General features: G+C 59.5%; 6 protein-coding genes across 6 annotated transcripts; 5 read left to right on the top strand and 1 right to left on the bottom strand.

The window, feature by feature from the left end:
* Positions 1-42: 42 nt before the first annotated feature.
* On the top strand, positions 43-3,527 carry EHS24_008681 (uncharacterized protein; the record flags this gene model as incomplete). Its single annotated transcript, XM_028623989.1, has 14 exons — positions 43-81; positions 238-303; positions 441-530; positions 576-696; positions 742-942; positions 981-1,096; positions 1,135-1,323; positions 1,360-1,620; positions 1,659-2,218; positions 2,257-2,420; positions 2,458-2,858; positions 2,900-3,140; positions 3,185-3,248; positions 3,287-3,527. The coding sequence occupies 14 exons, from the start codon at positions 43-45 to the stop codon at positions 3,525-3,527; spliced, it is 2,754 nt and encodes a 917-aa protein (XP_028475963.1).
* Positions 3,528-3,962: 435 nt separating this feature from the next.
* Positions 3,963-5,638, top strand: ARH1 (NADPH-adrenodoxin reductase; the record flags this gene model as incomplete). Its single annotated transcript, XM_028623988.1, has 2 exons — positions 3,963-4,223; positions 4,274-5,638. The coding sequence occupies 2 exons, from the start codon at positions 3,963-3,965 to the stop codon at positions 5,636-5,638; spliced, it is 1,626 nt and encodes a 541-aa protein (XP_028475962.1).
* A 168-nt stretch (positions 5,639-5,806) lies between these two features.
* EHS24_008679 (uncharacterized protein) lies at positions 5,807-7,105 on the bottom strand (the record flags this gene model as incomplete). Its single annotated transcript, XM_028623987.1, has 4 exons — positions 5,807-6,370; positions 6,420-6,544; positions 6,595-6,919; positions 6,965-7,105. 4 exons carry the CDS (start codon positions 7,103-7,105, stop codon positions 5,807-5,809), a joined length of 1,155 nt encoding a protein of 384 aa, XP_028475961.1.
* Positions 7,106-8,267: 1,162 nt separating this feature from the next.
* EHS24_008678 (uncharacterized protein) lies at positions 8,268-10,236 on the top strand (the record flags this gene model as incomplete). Its single annotated transcript, XM_028623986.1, has 3 exons — positions 8,268-8,335; positions 8,418-10,074; positions 10,132-10,236. 3 exons carry the CDS (start codon positions 8,268-8,270, stop codon positions 10,234-10,236), a joined length of 1,830 nt encoding a protein of 609 aa, XP_028475960.1.
* A 1,396-nt stretch (positions 10,237-11,632) lies between these two features.
* Positions 11,633-13,697, top strand: EHS24_008677 (uncharacterized protein; the record flags this gene model as incomplete). Its single annotated transcript, XM_028623985.1, has 2 exons — positions 11,633-11,895; positions 11,942-13,697. 2 exons carry the CDS (start codon positions 11,633-11,635, stop codon positions 13,695-13,697), a joined length of 2,019 nt encoding a protein of 672 aa, XP_028475959.1.
* A 770-nt stretch (positions 13,698-14,467) lies between these two features.
* EHS24_008676 (uncharacterized protein) lies at positions 14,468-15,267 on the top strand (the record flags this gene model as incomplete). The annotated part of the gene is made up of 2 exons (XM_028623984.1): positions 14,468-14,637; positions 14,685-15,267. 2 exons carry the CDS (start codon positions 14,468-14,470, stop codon positions 15,265-15,267), a joined length of 753 nt encoding a protein of 250 aa, XP_028475958.1.
* Between the last annotated feature and the right edge of the window lie 202 nt (positions 15,268-15,469).

The following is a 15,469-nucleotide window of genomic DNA, read 5'->3' as shown; positions in this document are numbered from 1 at the left end:
CCCTCTCTCCCAGTCCGTCCTCCAACACCTGCTTGGTTCAACATGGCGGACGCTTCTGCTCTAGCTCAGCTGCTTGACATGGTGCGTACACCTCCGCTCCTCCCCCCCTTGTCCTGTTGTTTTGCCACCGGCAGGGCGACACTTGAGGGTTCTTGCGCGCCTTCCTCGCGCGTCGCTTCTCCCTTTCTTCCGTCGGCTGCCAGATATTCGTCAAGTCGAGCTCAACTGACAACGCAGGGCATCCCGCGCGGGCGTGCTCAGGCGGCACTCAAGCGTTCCAAGGGCGACATCATGGCTGCAGCGGTAAGTTGGGTCAGAGCAAGCCCTGAAGTGATGAGGGGGCGCAAGTCGCTGATGGTGTGTATGTGTTTGTTCTCTGCTGGCGCTGTCTCTCAACATCAATCAAAATCTTGCTATCATGTCCCTTCTTGCCGTTGCAGGAACGCGTCTTTGCAGGCGAATTCGACGACATTGACTCTGACAACGAGGGTGACGACGAGCGTCGCGCCCCGGCCGCCACTGGTCTGCAGGTGAGCCAGTCACGGACTGCGCCCGGGTCTTCAACTGACAAACAGACACCAGACGGATCCGCCAGCGAACCTGGTCCCATTAGCCAGCGTGTCCAGGACGTTGTGATTGTCGACAGTGATGACGACGACGAGCCTGAAGACTTTGGGGGTGACTTTGAGATGGATGGTGAGTTGTGGCACCGGTCACGCACTGCGTCCACTGACTGTTCAGACTTTGTTGAGGATGACGACAATCCGCGAATGCAAGACCCGTATGCGGGAATCTTCTTCTCCAAGGACCGCGTTGAGCGTATCGTGGAAGCCCAGCCCGAGGAGGAATACGCCGACGTCGTTACAGGCGGCACGTATGGCAAGAACGTGCACGTCAAGATCCTGTCCCGTGGAGAGTGGATGAGCGGTTGTCCCGAAGGAGGTGCGTTGCTCTGAGACCGCTTCCGCTGACCAGCTCAGGCGAACAGAGCTTCCTGTTCCAGCTGTACAACCTCTTGACTGAAGGCAATATGCCTTGCTCTAACGGCTGCGGCTACGCGTTCCCCCGTTCTCCCGCAGACTTTTTTGCGCTTTTTGTGGGTTCTTACCATTTGTAGACATTCTAACCCGCCAGCCCACGTTCCCAGACTACACTGCCCACCTGGCCAGCATTATCCAGAAACGGTGCCCCCAGTGCAACGGCAAGACCTGCTTCGCCTGCGGTGACGCTATTAGCAGCTCGTCTCCGAACAAGAACAATGGCAAGGGCAAGGCACTGCCCAAGGGCGAGATCGAGTCCCTCTTCCACTGCTCGAATGCTCAGGTATGTGCATGCTGTTTGATGAAGCTGACCCGACAGGGCGTCATCATTGGCGTCGGTCTGCAAATGATCGAACAAGCGTTCCACCCTCAACCCAGTCTCCTTACGGCCGCTTCCCCAAGCTTCCCACCACCAAAGAAGCGCAAGATCAAGGGCATCATGGCCAAGTTCCTTCCCGCGCATGGTGGTAGTGTTGGAGACAGCGAGGCCTCGGACAGCGAATCCGACGTCCCTGTGCCGTACTTTCGCAAGAACTCGGCGGCCAAGGGCACCGGATACAGTGGAGCGATCAATGAAGACGTGAGCTAGTCCTCATCCGACGTGTAAGCTGACGCCAGCGCTCTGGACAACATGCCGCTGAAGCAGCTCAAGCCGCTACTGACGCAAAGACCGCCAAGCTGCTGTCTCAGGTCTGCGTCTACCTCCCAACTCTGCGCCGTGACAAGACGCACACTTCCGATTACATGGTTCATCCCACAGCCCTTGCTCATCTGCGCCGTCGCAGTGGATTTGTCAACGACCTTCTCCGCAACGACTCTCTCATTGACATGAGCAACCGTAACGCCATCTACATCGCTCTCCTGGACTGGCTCGAGGTGGTCTCCAACCATGAGGCGTTGGCGCCCATGCTCGCTATGCCCCAGATGCGTCCCACCAAAGTCGAGGCGGGTCCTGACAACGACACCCTCTACGTCACGTACGATGGCAGCCCAAGCCCACGCGAGATGTTTGAGACAATTGTCATCCAGGCCACAGCCGCACTCAAGGGTCTGTCGTCGACTGCCGTTGTCGATAAGGATACTGTTGTCTCTCCTGAGACAACGGCAACAGCCAACCCTACGTCGCCGTCCCCACCTGCATCGGATACCGAGCAGAACTCTGCCCTTCAGCGCTTCTGGTGAGGGTTTCTTCGACCAGAGAACGAACTGACGCCAGCGAACGTATCCTCACCGCGCAGCAGACCATCGACAGACAGCTTGTCGACACCAAGGGCCGTGACTTTGTGGAGAGGATGCGCGCGTCGCTGCCAAAGATCTACCAAACCGACTCGAGTGAAAAGGTCACGGCCGCGGATTCTGAGGAGGCAACAAAGACCATCTGTGAGTGTCGGGCCCATGGATAGCAGTTGACATTCAGACGAGCAGTGGGCGAACAAGGTCCGCTTCCAGTACTGCGATCTCCACAACCCTGCAGATGCCGACCAGGTCACGTACCGCCATGCGTATGACGCCGAGATTCGTCGACTTGTCGGCATCGATGCCCCTCGCCGTTCTCTCGCCATTGCCAAGGAACTGGGTACTCTCACCACCAATCTTCCCATTGCCTGGAACTCGTCGATTTTCCTCCGCGTCGATGAGGCCCGCGTTGACTGCATCAAGGCCATGATCATTGGTCCCAAGGACACGCCGTACGAGAATGGCTGTTTCATCTTTGACATCTTCCTCCCTTTGGACTACAACCAGCGCTGCCCAAACGTCAAGTCCATGACCACCAATGGAGGCAAGTTCAGGTACAACCCCAACCTGTATGCCGATGGAGTAAGTCCCGTGAGAGATCTGTGTCGTCTCTAACCTGCCAGAAAGTATGCCTTAGTCTCCTGGGTACCTGGTCCGGCCCAGGCTGGATCGCGGGCAAGTCGACGCTCCTCCAGGTCCTCATCTCCATTCAAAGCCTGATCCTCTGCGAGGAGCCATACCTCAACGAGCCAGGGTGGGCCGACCAATCTGGTTCCAAGCAGAGCAAGGCCTACTCGGCCAACGTCCGCCGCATGGTCATCGTTGACGCCATCGGCAACAACCTCAAGGACCCGCCCTTCCCGTGTACGTTTCTACTGCGTTGTTTGTCCAGGTGCTGATTGGAGTAGTCGAGAACGAGATCAAGACCCACTTCAGGCTCAAGGCGAACGCCATCAGGGCTCAGCTCGACCGGTAGGTTGAAATGGTCTGCTAATACTAACTGTCAACAGCTGGAAGGCAATTGACGATTCCCACTCGATCGACACTGGGGGGCACGTGCCGTCGGCCGCCACTGTCCCGGCGGGTAGTACCGCCACCAGCTCGCGTTTTACGTTTGACGGTGCTGCCAACGAAGTCCGCAGGCTCCTTGACGAGCTCGCCCCCGTCTCTGTGGCCCCTGCCGCCGCGCCCGCCGCTGCGCGCCGCAACCCGGCTAGGTTTGGCCGTGCTGCCAAGAATGGCACCAAGTGAGAGACAAGGAGTGAGAGAGGGATTCCGTTATACGTGTATTATTGTGGGGCGACTTGTAGTCTTTAGCATGGCCCCGATGCATAGTCAAGCATGTTCATGTACAAGCGGCGAGAGCCGAGCGGAGCTGAGAAGACGCCGAAAACAGCCGAGAAGGACCGACAGGCCGAGACGACGTAGAGGTCGTCTTTCGAGTCAGTTGCTTGCGTCATTGCATGAATCAGATACAAGCTGACAGGTGGGCCCACATGTATGCAGTCAGTTTGTCTTTATCCACTCTCGCATTGGAGCTCGTCCTCACTGGTCACTGGTCCTCGCCTTCATTCTTCGACATCGACAGCTGTACCAGCCAGCATTTTGGACGGCCTCCACTTGAAACCTCCACCCGTACAAACCCGACTTTGTCATTTCGACTCTTGCTCACCAAACCCCACCGCCATGCTCTCCCTTGTCCGGGCCACCCGGTCCCGGTCTGCGCTTGCCGGACTGGCACGATACTCGACCGCGACGCGGCCCCCGCTCAAGCTAGCCATCATCGGCTCGGGGCCTTCAGGCTTCTACGCCGCCTCTCGCGTGCTCCAGCTGCTGCCGCGCGATACTCCCGAAGGCGCCAATGTCCGTGTCGACATGTACGAGCGACTGCCGACGCCGTATGGTCTTGTGCGGTACGGCGTGGCCCCAGACCACCCAGAGGTGAAAGTAGGTGGAGCTAGATACAAGAAGACCCAACACAGTACTGACGGGTACAGAACTGCCAGCACAAGTTTGACGAGCTGTCTGAAGACCCGCGCTTCACTTTCCTGGGCAACGTCTCGGTCGGCACGACTGTCGACTCGCCTGTCCCCTCCAACCCCTTGCTCCCCCACTACACCTACCCTCACGCGCTGCACATCCCACTCGCAGAGCTGGCGCCATACTACAACGCCGTGCTGTTCACGTACGGCGCGTCCCTCTCGAACCCGCTCGGCAGCGTGCCCGGATCCACAGCGTCGGACAAGCCGCTGCACGGCGTGCTGCCTGCCCTGGCGTTTGTGTCGTGGTACAACGGCCACCCGGCGTATGCGGATCTCAAGGTGGACCTGAGCAAAGTGACCAACGTCGACGTGATCGGACAAGGAAACGTCGCGCTCGACGTGGCGCGCATCCTTCTCCGGCCCGTCGAGACGCTCGCCAACACCGACCTTCCGGACCACATCCTCGACGCCTTGTCCAAGAGCAACGTCAAGAACGTCCGTGCCGTCGGCCGCCGTGGTCCTGCCCAAGTGGCATTCACGACCAAGGAGCTGCGCGAAATGGTGACGCTCGGGTGCGCGTATCCGGGCGTCAACCCCGACTTGATGGCGCAGGCAAAAGAGTTGGCAAAGGGCGACCGCATGCGTACCCGCCAACTGGCCCTGATGGAGAAGACCATCCCAGCATCCGAGGCGACACATGGGCGCCAGTTTGAGCTCGAGTTTCTGCAATCTCCCAAGGCGTTCATCCCGTCTGCGTCGGACCAGTCGCGCGTGGCCGGTGTCGAGTGGGACATTAACGAGTTGGCGTTCAAGGACGACCCCGAGGGCGGCAAGCCCACCGCGTCGGCGCGCAAGACGGGCAAGACCACGACGAGCGAGGCCGACCTCGTGGTCGAGTCGGTCGGATACCGCTCCGAGCCCATTGGCGACGGGTCCAGCCCCGCTGGCTGGGCCGTACCCTTTGACCTGGGGCGCGGTCGCGTACGGAACGAGGACGGCCGCGTGGTGAGCGACGACGGGGTCGTTGCGGGCGCGTACGCTGCCGGGTGGGCGGCGCGCGGTCCCGTCGGCGTCATCGCAAGCACCATGCAGGGCGCATACGGCCTCGTCGAGCACTTGCTCAACGACTGTACCGGCCAGAACTTGGCCAGCGGCGCTCGCGACGCGTGGGTTGACAGGCCAGCCGGCCAGTCCCCGCTCCCGCTCGTTCCCGAGCTTGGCCGGCCTGACGCCATTGAGCGCGGTCTCAAGGACGGCCAGGTAGTGGACATGGGCGCGTGGCTCAAGATTGACGCCGCCGAGCGCGAGAGGGGCAAGCAGAAGGGCAGGGAGGAGCGGGAAAAGTTCCGCACAGTGGACGAGATGCTGGCTGTTTTGTAGTAGAGGCACACAACAGGAGAGGTAAAACACACTGCATTGCATGGGGATCCCAATCACATCTCACAATCTTGTCCGTCTCTGGAACTCTGGAAAGTACACTGCCAACGTCTATCTAACCCAGTAACCCTAATTTTGAACGGCTTCTTTTCTCTCTCTGTCTCTCTCTCTCTAGTCGAGGATGGGCTCGCCGTCCTCGCCGAAGAGAACAGGCTTGCCCTGGCGGAACGAGTGGGTGAGGGCGACGGCAATCTGCGCAGCCTGGAGCGCGTCCACGGCCGTGGTGGGCACGGGCTTGTCGTCGAGGACGACCGAGGCGAAAGTGTTGACCTCGGTGACAAAGGCCTCGCGGAAACGCTCGTAGTAGGTGGGGGTGCTCTCGGCGCGCACACCGTGCTCGTCGCGGATCTCGAGGCGGTTGAGCTGGGGGTTGTTGTTGATGATGAGCTTGGCCTCGGTGCCGAACACCTCGGTGAAGCAGTCGTGGCCGTGCATGGCCGTGCGGCTGAGGTGGATCGAGACGCTGCTGCCGTTCGCAAACTCGATAATGCCCAGCGCGTTGTCGCAGTCGCCGTCGTTGGCAAGCTCGGGGTGGCGCACGTTCAGGCCCGACGCGAAGACGCGGGTCACCTCCTTCTTGGGGTTGGCCAGGTTGGCAGGGTTGGCAGTGTCCAGCAGCCAGCGGGCAATGTCAATGTCGTGGATACCGCAGTCAATGTAGATGCCACCCGAGGCCTGTAAGAGAGTTAGACCATGTGCGCGTTCATGAGCAAAAACAACTCACCTTGGAGTAGGCGACGAAGAAGCCCGAAGAGTCGTACATGTCGTTGGTGGCGCTCTTGATCATGTAGGCCTTGCCGAGCAGTCCCTTGTCGATGCGCTCCTTGGCCTCGTTGTACGACTCGTCGACTGGGAAAAGTCAATACCAGTTGTGTGGTGCATATTCCACTGCAACTCACAACGACGGGAGAAACCAATCATGACCTTGATGTTGGGGTTGGCGGCGGCGGCCTCAACGACAGGACGCGACTTCTCGACATCGATCGAGATGGGCTTCTCGAGGAGGACGTGCTTGCCGGCGGCAATGGCCCTGACGGCGAGGTCGGCGTGGGTGCTGGTCTCCGAGGCGATGAGGACAGCGTCAACGTCGGGAGAGTTGAACACCACGTCGGGGTCGGTGACCAGGAGGGTGGTAGGGGGAAGCTCGGCCTTGGCGGCGTTGAGGGCAGCCTTCTGGGGGTCGACGACGGCGACGAGCTCGGCGCGGGGGGTCTTGTACGCGACCTATGGGGGTTAGCTGTAGCTTTGGAGTGGAGTAACAAGACTCACGTTGCGGGCGTGACGAAGACCCATGCGTCCAACACCAAACACGGCGATGCGGAGCTTGGCGGGCTGGGTAGCGGCGACGGTGGCGACGGTCATTGTAGAGGATGAGAGGGCAGAAGTGGTTGAGGTGGGGATGATGCTCATGTCGAAGTGGCCTGGGGACGAGTAGTTATAGCAAGAAAGAGAACGGTGGGCTCCCACATGCCAAATAACGATACACGGACGCGTTGACGCCGGACAATGTGTTTCGGTGGGATGTCCATCGTCCATTGGCAACTGTCACTGGAAACATTGCCACGGTCGGTCGATATCATGTCATCACGGAGATGGCTCCGGACATCGGATATGCCATACCTGAGCTGCAACAGCACCTATGTGGCTTCTCGAACATCTGCAATGGTGAGATGAGACATTCGTGGAGCGGCATAGATAGCACTGGCAGTCAGTATGCTTGTCTGTGTTGACGAGGGAAGCCGGCAGGACAGTCACCACAAGGGCAGAGACGTGCCGGAAGGTTACTCACATCAACAACATCTCGGCGATCAAATGTTTTTACCGAGGCACACTTTTGGCGGTGGCAGGAACTGGCCAGCAGTGCTCCAGAGTGTAGTAATACAGCCCCAACAGCGCGCAAGTTTGTACCCTCTCCGAGCCATTTAGAGGTTGTAGGTAAGATCACGGTCTCTAACATGCACAGCGTGTGCGGCCAACGTCCTCGTCCCAATGGACAAGACATGGACGCGGGGTGCCTCACTCTCCTTACGGTCAACAATACGCAAATCTCTCTCGGTGTCATTAACACCACTCCACGATGTGCATGTAATCGGCATCTACCCAATACGCTGACACTCGGTCGATACGTGTCATGTATACACGTCGACAACATACATATGGCATTGGGCCCACAGGCCACAGGCCACAGGGAGCCCCCAGGCAACCCCCGCCATCGGTCCGAAGTTCCGTGAGCGGTGGCTCGGGCGATTCTTCCATGAGCGGAAGGTTTCCATTCCCCCCGCATCTCTTCTTTACACCTCTCATCTCACATCCCCCACACACAACCCACCGTCACCGGCCAGACCGGCACCGTAGATTGCAATCTCAGCACGCAAAACGTGGTCGTGGCCATGTTAGGACAGGGGACGACGGCGGCGCCGAGCAACCCCTCCTGCGATCGTTGCAGGACTAGGAAGGTACGTTTCGTTTCTTTACTGCCCCACGGCTTTGGGGTTGGTCCCACACTCGCCCACTGTCACAACAACCATCGACTAATCCACCCACCAGGTCAAGTGCGTCCCCATCCCCGAGGATGAGCTACCAGCAGCGCGAGCCAAGAGCGTTGCAGACCGGTGCAAAGGGTGTTACCGAGCGGGCACAGTGTGCACACACGATTACATCCACAAGAAGCCGGGACGACCGTTAGGGTGAGCTGGAGAATCCCCATCTAGCTAACAAGCAGGAGCAGTGGAGGTTCATCGCGCTCAAAACGGGGCGTTTCGGCGTCGGCGTCGGTGCCAAACGCGGCTGCCAGGTCCACCACGCCGAGAGACTCCGCACAGGCGGTTGGAAACGTGGAAACGGCACTCCTCTCACCGACACTCGGTAGTCAGCTCCTTGGCCTGGACCCCACGGCCCTCGGAGATGGATGTGGACCGACCACTGGATCCATCTTTGGCTCGGCCCGCAATGCCCTGTACCCAACATATGCCTACCAGCCGACACCGTTGTTCGAGCCCGACCTCGCAATGGGGCTCGCCGACGTCCTTGGGCAGGCGTCTGCCTCTGGTACGCAACTCCACCCCGGGGTCCCTCAGCCGGCCACTGGAGCCGACCTCTGGCGTGGTGTCCATACTGTACCTGCGCCGCTGGGGTCGACGCCCACTGATCACCCGTCTGTGCCGAGTCTCGACATGCCGGTCGAATATGACAAAGCGTACGAGCAGGGACTGGACATGGACAAGGTGCTCCCATGGGCGGATGTGTGCTTTTTCCTCTCCCTCTTTCTCAAAGACCAACACTGCCTGGTCCCAGTCGTCCACAAGCCCACGTTTAGCCAAGATGTCCTGAACCGCCGGGACCGCCGGGACGAAGCTTTCCGTGGCCTCCTGTGCAGCATCGTCGCCTACACCATCTGCCAGAACCCAATCTCGACCATGACTCAGGCATACGAGCGGCCGCGGCTGGTCACCATGCTGCACCGGTGCAGCAAGGCTGCAGACACTATCCGACACCGCCAACGCATGACCCCATCGTTGGTGCTGTTGGCGTCCACGATTCTTGACTGGATCACTGCCCAGGCGGTGGGCAACCCGCAAGTATGTGACATACACGCTGCGGAGGCGACTCGACTGGCACATGCCCTCGGCCTGTCCGACGCAAACCCTCGCAACGGCGCTCGCATGAACACTATCGAACAACAAATCTGCCGTCGGCTCTACTGGATTATCTACAGCAAGGACAAGACGGACGCCATGTCTGGGCGCCCGATCATCTTGCACGATTTCGAAGGCGTGGCACCGTTCCCTCTTGAGGTGGACGACGACTATATCACGACCGTCGGCTACCTCCCGCAGCCCGAGCGCAAGACCAGCTACATGTACGGCTTTGTGACCATTATGCGCATCTTCCAGATCATCTCCCAGGCCATCACAAAGCACCGTTCATTTGCCAATGTGGCGGACGCTGGCACCGAGGAGGATGTGGACCTCCTTGTCCGGTGGATCGAGAACGCCCAGCGCAAACTGCACATTATCCTCGACGGTCTTCCTCCATCGCTGTGCACCGACCTCAATGACTTGAGCAACGAGGAAATTGAGCCTGCGGCCGACATCAACCTGTTTGGTATCCAGCAAGCCAACATCACCATTACGGTCCTGTGTGCCGAGTTTGTCCTCCTGGACCTGCGCGCCTCTATCCGCCCACACGAGGACACGCGCGCCGAGCGTGAGGAAATGGCCCGCAAGGCGTATGACGGGCTGTCAAGTATTCCCTACGAGTACCTCGCGTCCAACGGCGAGAGCATGCGCGGCAAAGTGCTGCGTATCATCCTTGCATTGTTGAGCATGACCCCCGAGCCGATCAACTTTAGCCAAAACGTGTGGGACTGGTGGAACATGGTGAGTCGAGTGTGTGGAGTGGGGTGTTGCAAGGGGTCGCGACTGACAAAGACACAGTACTCGCGTGTCCAGTTCCTGCAGGTCATTCCTGACGAGACGATGCTCATCATCGACCAACAGCAGAACAGTGCGCACAAGCCCAGCCCGCACCTCTCGGTGTAAGTTTCTCTCTTTATTGCAGTATATTATGTACCACTATGTTTGTTGCAGCCAAAAAGCAAGCCGTTTTGGGTGTCCGTCCGAGAAACGCGTAATGGCTTCATGATAGGAATACCAGCCAGTGATACTTGGTTCTCGATGTTGCACCACCCACCCTTGTTCATCCACTCACTGCTTGCTGTAACGTCGCAGCCCACCGTTGCTGGTGCTGTTGGACTTGTACATACATGCTCTCACACCACACCATCTCCCCCACAGCAGTCACTCACGCATGCCCACTTTCCCCAATGCGATCTCGTTTTTGTCTCCGCTGATCACCGAAGCCGTCCCAGCAGCAACACCCTCGGTGACGCAAAAGCCTCATGCCCGTGTCAACGCTGTGCGCACCGGCGTGCGACGCTGCGGATGGATACGGAGACCCTCCAGCGCTCGGTCCTTGAACGGCAGCCCTCGGGTGCGATCTGACGAGCTGCATGGCCATTGTTCTGTCGGGGAGAGACTTCTCCATACATACGTGGCCCCATGCCCGCCCTGTTCAACCCCACACCCCAGGCTGCGCTTTGGAACCAAACAAACACAATGTCCCGGGCCCCGTCTGGCACGAGGCACTTGTCGCCGACACGTCCACACGTAGGCAGTCCTTCCCCATCGTGTACGCGATCCGCGACTCCTTTTTTATTTCAAACGACAAGCAACATTTTCCGGTTGGTGGTCGCGACGTCGCCGCAACTCTTGTTGCCCACATTTCCTGGAGGCTGTCGTGGGCCACACTCATATCTCATGCCTTGACGCGACTTGAGCTGACACGGTGAGACATGGCGTGCACGCGTGCACGGATCGCGACCGACGCCTCCTTGTGCTTGGCCGGTATCTTTTCAAGATGCCGCGCGGCATTGCACGGGCATGGCGTACGGCGTTGGCGTTGATGTGGTGGTGGGCTTCGCCGCCAGCGCGCCAGGGCGGGGCTCTGGCTGGCTCTGCGGCGTCTGACCCCGGCGGTGGCTCTCAAAGGCCCCATTATTAGTGGCCCTAGAGCTTTGCAAGCTGGGCCACAAGGTGGGGAAGGAGGAGCCGGCGGCCGCCTCGTAGAGAGAAACTGCCCAGCTGGATGCACAGTCTCTGTGGACGCAACATGTGAGACCCGGCCTAGCAACTGGGCAACTGGGCAGCACGGCAGCCGATGCCGCGTTGGTGTGAACGCTAACGAGCTGGCGCCGGGGACCCCGGCAATGGCAGGAACCGAATTCCTTGCCCCGGGCTCGAACACCGCGCGCGACCATGGGCCCCCGTAAGGTGGTCGGCCACGGCCCATATATCCCTGCCCACGTTCACATCAGCTCTCTCGCTCTCTCTCTCTCCCTCTCACTTGCATACGCAGGCGATACCCATCCCATTCACCATGGCAGCCAAGACGTTCACAGCAGACGAGCTCGAGACCCTCTACTCCATCTTCGACACGGTCATCCCTGGCGTGTCGGTGGAGGACCTCCACAAGCTCAACCCGCACCTCAAGGACGATGTCGACGCCGAGACCGTTGCGGCCTTTGCGGCAGAGGTCCCCAGCCAGAACGCACAGTACAGGGACTGCGTTGAGAACTTTCTCCCCCGACACATCAACGATGGCAAGTTTGCCGAGCTCAAGCAGGTCCTCTCGTTGCTGCGGTACGTACCGTCTGGGTACATCTGTCCCTTGGCTGACAGTTTGCAGCTCGCGCGTCGCCATGCTCGTCCTGACACAGAGCACTGTCCTGTTCCACCAGCGCACAGTGGAACAGCGTGAGGCACTCCTTCTCTCGTGGAAGGCCTCGCGCATCGCCACTCTCCGCCGCATCTACGACTCGATGGCCAAGCTCGGCAACAGCGTCTACATGCGCAGCTCTGATCTCGGCCACAAGGCCATGTGCTACCAGCCCACCCCGACTGAGTCGCTTGCCAGCGGCCACTACCCATTCAAGTTCTCCACTACGAACGACCTCGACAATGTGGTCCTCGACGCCATCATCGTCGGCTCGGGCTCGGGTGGCGGTGTCGTTGCCAAGATGCTCGCCGAAGCTGGCCTCAAGGTCCTCGTCATCGAGAAGGGTCAGCACTTTGACCTTGCGGGCCCTGCGTTCACCGAGGCGCAATCACTTGACAAGATGTACGACGCCGCTGCCGTCGTCACCAACGACTACGGAGACGTGGCTCTCGTCTCGGGCAAGACCTTTGGCGGTGGAAGCGCAGTCAACTGGGCCGCTAGCCTGCAGCCGCCAGCATCTGTGAGGAGGGACTGGGCGACCACGTATGGTCTCCCTTACTTCCAGACGACCGAGTTCCAGAGCGACCTCGACGCCGTCTTTGAGCAGATGGGTGTCTCGCAGCCCACCTCCCAGAACGTGGCCAACTCGCTCCTCCTCGAGGGTGCCCGTCGTCTCGGCTTCCAGCACGCAGCTGTTCCCCAGAACAATGGCAACGGTGTGCACCTCTGCAACCATGACTGCGCCAACGGCTGCCGTTCCGGCGGCAAGAAGGGTGGTGTACACTCATGGCTCGTTGACGCTGCCAAGGCTGGAGCCTACTTTATGGAGGACGCCAGTGTGCGTTCCATCATCTTCGGCCCAAAGCACCAGGCCACGGGTGTCATCCTGCGCTTCTCGGACGGACGCGAGGCCACGCTCATGGCTCCCCGCATCGTCGTTGCTGGTGGCTCGATCGAGTCCCCCGCCCTCCTTCTGCGCTCCAAGGTGCCCAACAACCGTGTCGGCCAGTCAATCTACCTCCACCCCACCAACTACCTCTACGCCGTCATGCCGCAGCGCACATTCCCGACCGACGGCCAGATCCTCACCTCGGTCGTGGGCGAGTATGCCAACCTTACACCGTCGGGCCACGGCGTGCGCATCGAGACGGGCATTATGCAGCCCGGTATCGGCATGTCGCTCCTGCAGTGGATGGGTGGTGCCGAGCACAAGGCCCGTCTCACCAAGCACTCGCACATGGCTGGCCTGATTGCCATCTGCCGTGACCGCAACAGCGGCAAGGTCAGGCTCGACGCCAACGGCGAGGCCATCGTCGACTACACCGTCTCGCCGTTCGACTCGCGCTCCATCGTGACCGGCACCATCGCCGGTGCCGAGTGCATGAAGGAGATGGGCGCCGAGGAGATCATCGTCGCTGCCCGCGGTGTGCCCAGCTGGAAGAAGGGCGAGGACTTTGACGCCTGGAAGCGCATCGTCAACGCAACCCCTCCCGGCGGCTACGGCTCTGCCCACCAGATGGCCTCGAACCGCATGGCCGCGACGGCCAGCCAGGGCGCGTGTGATCCCAACGGCGCGCTGTACGGCGTCCAGGGCGTGTGGGTCGCCGACGCCTCCGTCCTCCCCTCCGCTTCGGGCGTCAACCCCATGATCTCGACCATGGCCGTCGCGCGCAAGGTCGGCCGCAGCATCCTCGAGGATGCCCAGCCCGCCAAGGCCAAGCTTTAGTGAGTGTGTCGGTAGGTTTTGTTGGGTGTGCCTTGGATAGAAGAACAGTAGAAATTGAGAGTTATGAAGGAAGAATATGGCCACAAGGTCACGTGTAAAGTGTGCCACGCACTGACCTCAGCACAGCCCCTAATCTCACGGTCGCCCGCGATGGAAGCTGGCGTAAGGCGAGCTGGCGTTGGATTGCCGTCTTGGTGCCACCTGGTGTGGCGGCGTGGTTTGTGTGGAATTAGGCTATTAAAATGCGGTTTATTTTTTTTCGGTTTCTGTATAGCCCTTTCTTGGTTTCTTGGTTTGTACGGCGACATGGATATGAAGAGAATGCAGTTCACCTCTGATGGTGGACGAAGGTGGCATGCTGTATTGCGCTGGAGGGGTGTGTTCTGATGGTAGATACCACCTTGACGAGACAAACCAATTCCGCCACTCAAGACCGGTTGGCCGGTTGACGTCACCTCCTGTTTCTGAACAGACACGTCAACCACCTCGTCTTGACTTGACGCGTCCACCCGTCCATGCAAACCTGGAATGAGAGGTGGTGTCTGTAGTGTAGGTGTTCACATGACAAGAACAGTACCTGCATTGTGGGCGTGCACTGTACAACGGTATCCACATATCCACACGCTGACTAGTACCAGACGGGTGGCAAGAGCGTAGGGCTGGGCGGGCGCAGGTGTGTATATCAGGTTGACTCACCCGCGCCCAATCTTCCTTTCATTCACTTGTTCTTCATTCCCTCAAACCCACATTCTACTACCACATCCACCGTCATGGATATCGACACAAAGCCCAACATCCACACCCAAGTCAAGACTGAGGTCAAGACCGAGGTCCCTGCTGGTTGCACTTCGTCAGCCTCTAACACGTCCAACGTCGTCAGCTTCAAGACCAAGGAAGGCTACCTGCGCGAAGTTCCTTCTCTCTACGTCCGCATCCACCCGTGAGTACAACCCACACCATCCAAGAAGCGTGAACTGAAGGCCGCAGCGCTGCCCACCCCATCGTGTGTGACGAGACGGCAAAGACCATCGACGACTGGATCAACTATGTTGCCACTCAGCAGGTCCTCCCCCCTGAAGTCAATGACAAGCCCCACGCGGCCAACCTTGGCTACATTACCATGGCCCGCTTCCATGCCGCCTACGGTATTCCAGACCAATCTCTCCAGCTTTGCGAATCCGTTTCCGTTTTCCTCGGCTCTAACCTCGTCTCGCCTTTCGTCGCCTATGGCGTCGGCGCGCACCTGAATGATGTCGATCTCTGCGCTCTGGCGGTGAGCCACCCATCCGAGTTGATCGACAAGGGACACACTTGCGCGTACAGCGCCGTCGGACCTTGCTACTGGTACAACTATCACGGTGACGATGACCACACCCACCCGCAGGCCAAGGATGTCCCCTTCGCCAAGCCCGGCGGCACTCTCGACCCGCAGGCCTTTGGCGCAATCTACTGGTCGCTCCTTCCTACGATGTATATTTGGCTCCTGGTTCGCGCGCGTCAGTGCCCTCCCCAGGGAGCCGAAATCGGCGAGGCTTTCAAGACGATGTGCAACGTCCACCTGGTGCGCTAAGCGAGTCGAACCCCTTCCCCCTCCCAACGCACGACACGAGAGTGTCCTACGGACGTTTCTGCACGCGAAGAGACTCTGTTTGTTTATAGCTATGTGATGCATGATGATGGAACACAGAGATTCCTTCTGGATCGCGATGAGGTCGCGTGCAGCTGCCACTTGGACCATTTGACAGGACGAGCAGAAATCCTGGCGTCAATTG

Source organism: Apiotrichum porosum (assembly GCF_003942205.1).
Source record: "Apiotrichum porosum strain DSM 27194 chromosome Unknown scaffold_7, whole genome shotgun sequence".
NCBI lineage: Eukaryota > Fungi > Basidiomycota > Tremellomycetes > Trichosporonales > Trichosporonaceae > Apiotrichum > Apiotrichum porosum.
The sequence above is the reverse complement of the archived record's forward strand: the minus strand, read 5'-3'. Positions and strand labels throughout refer to the sequence as shown.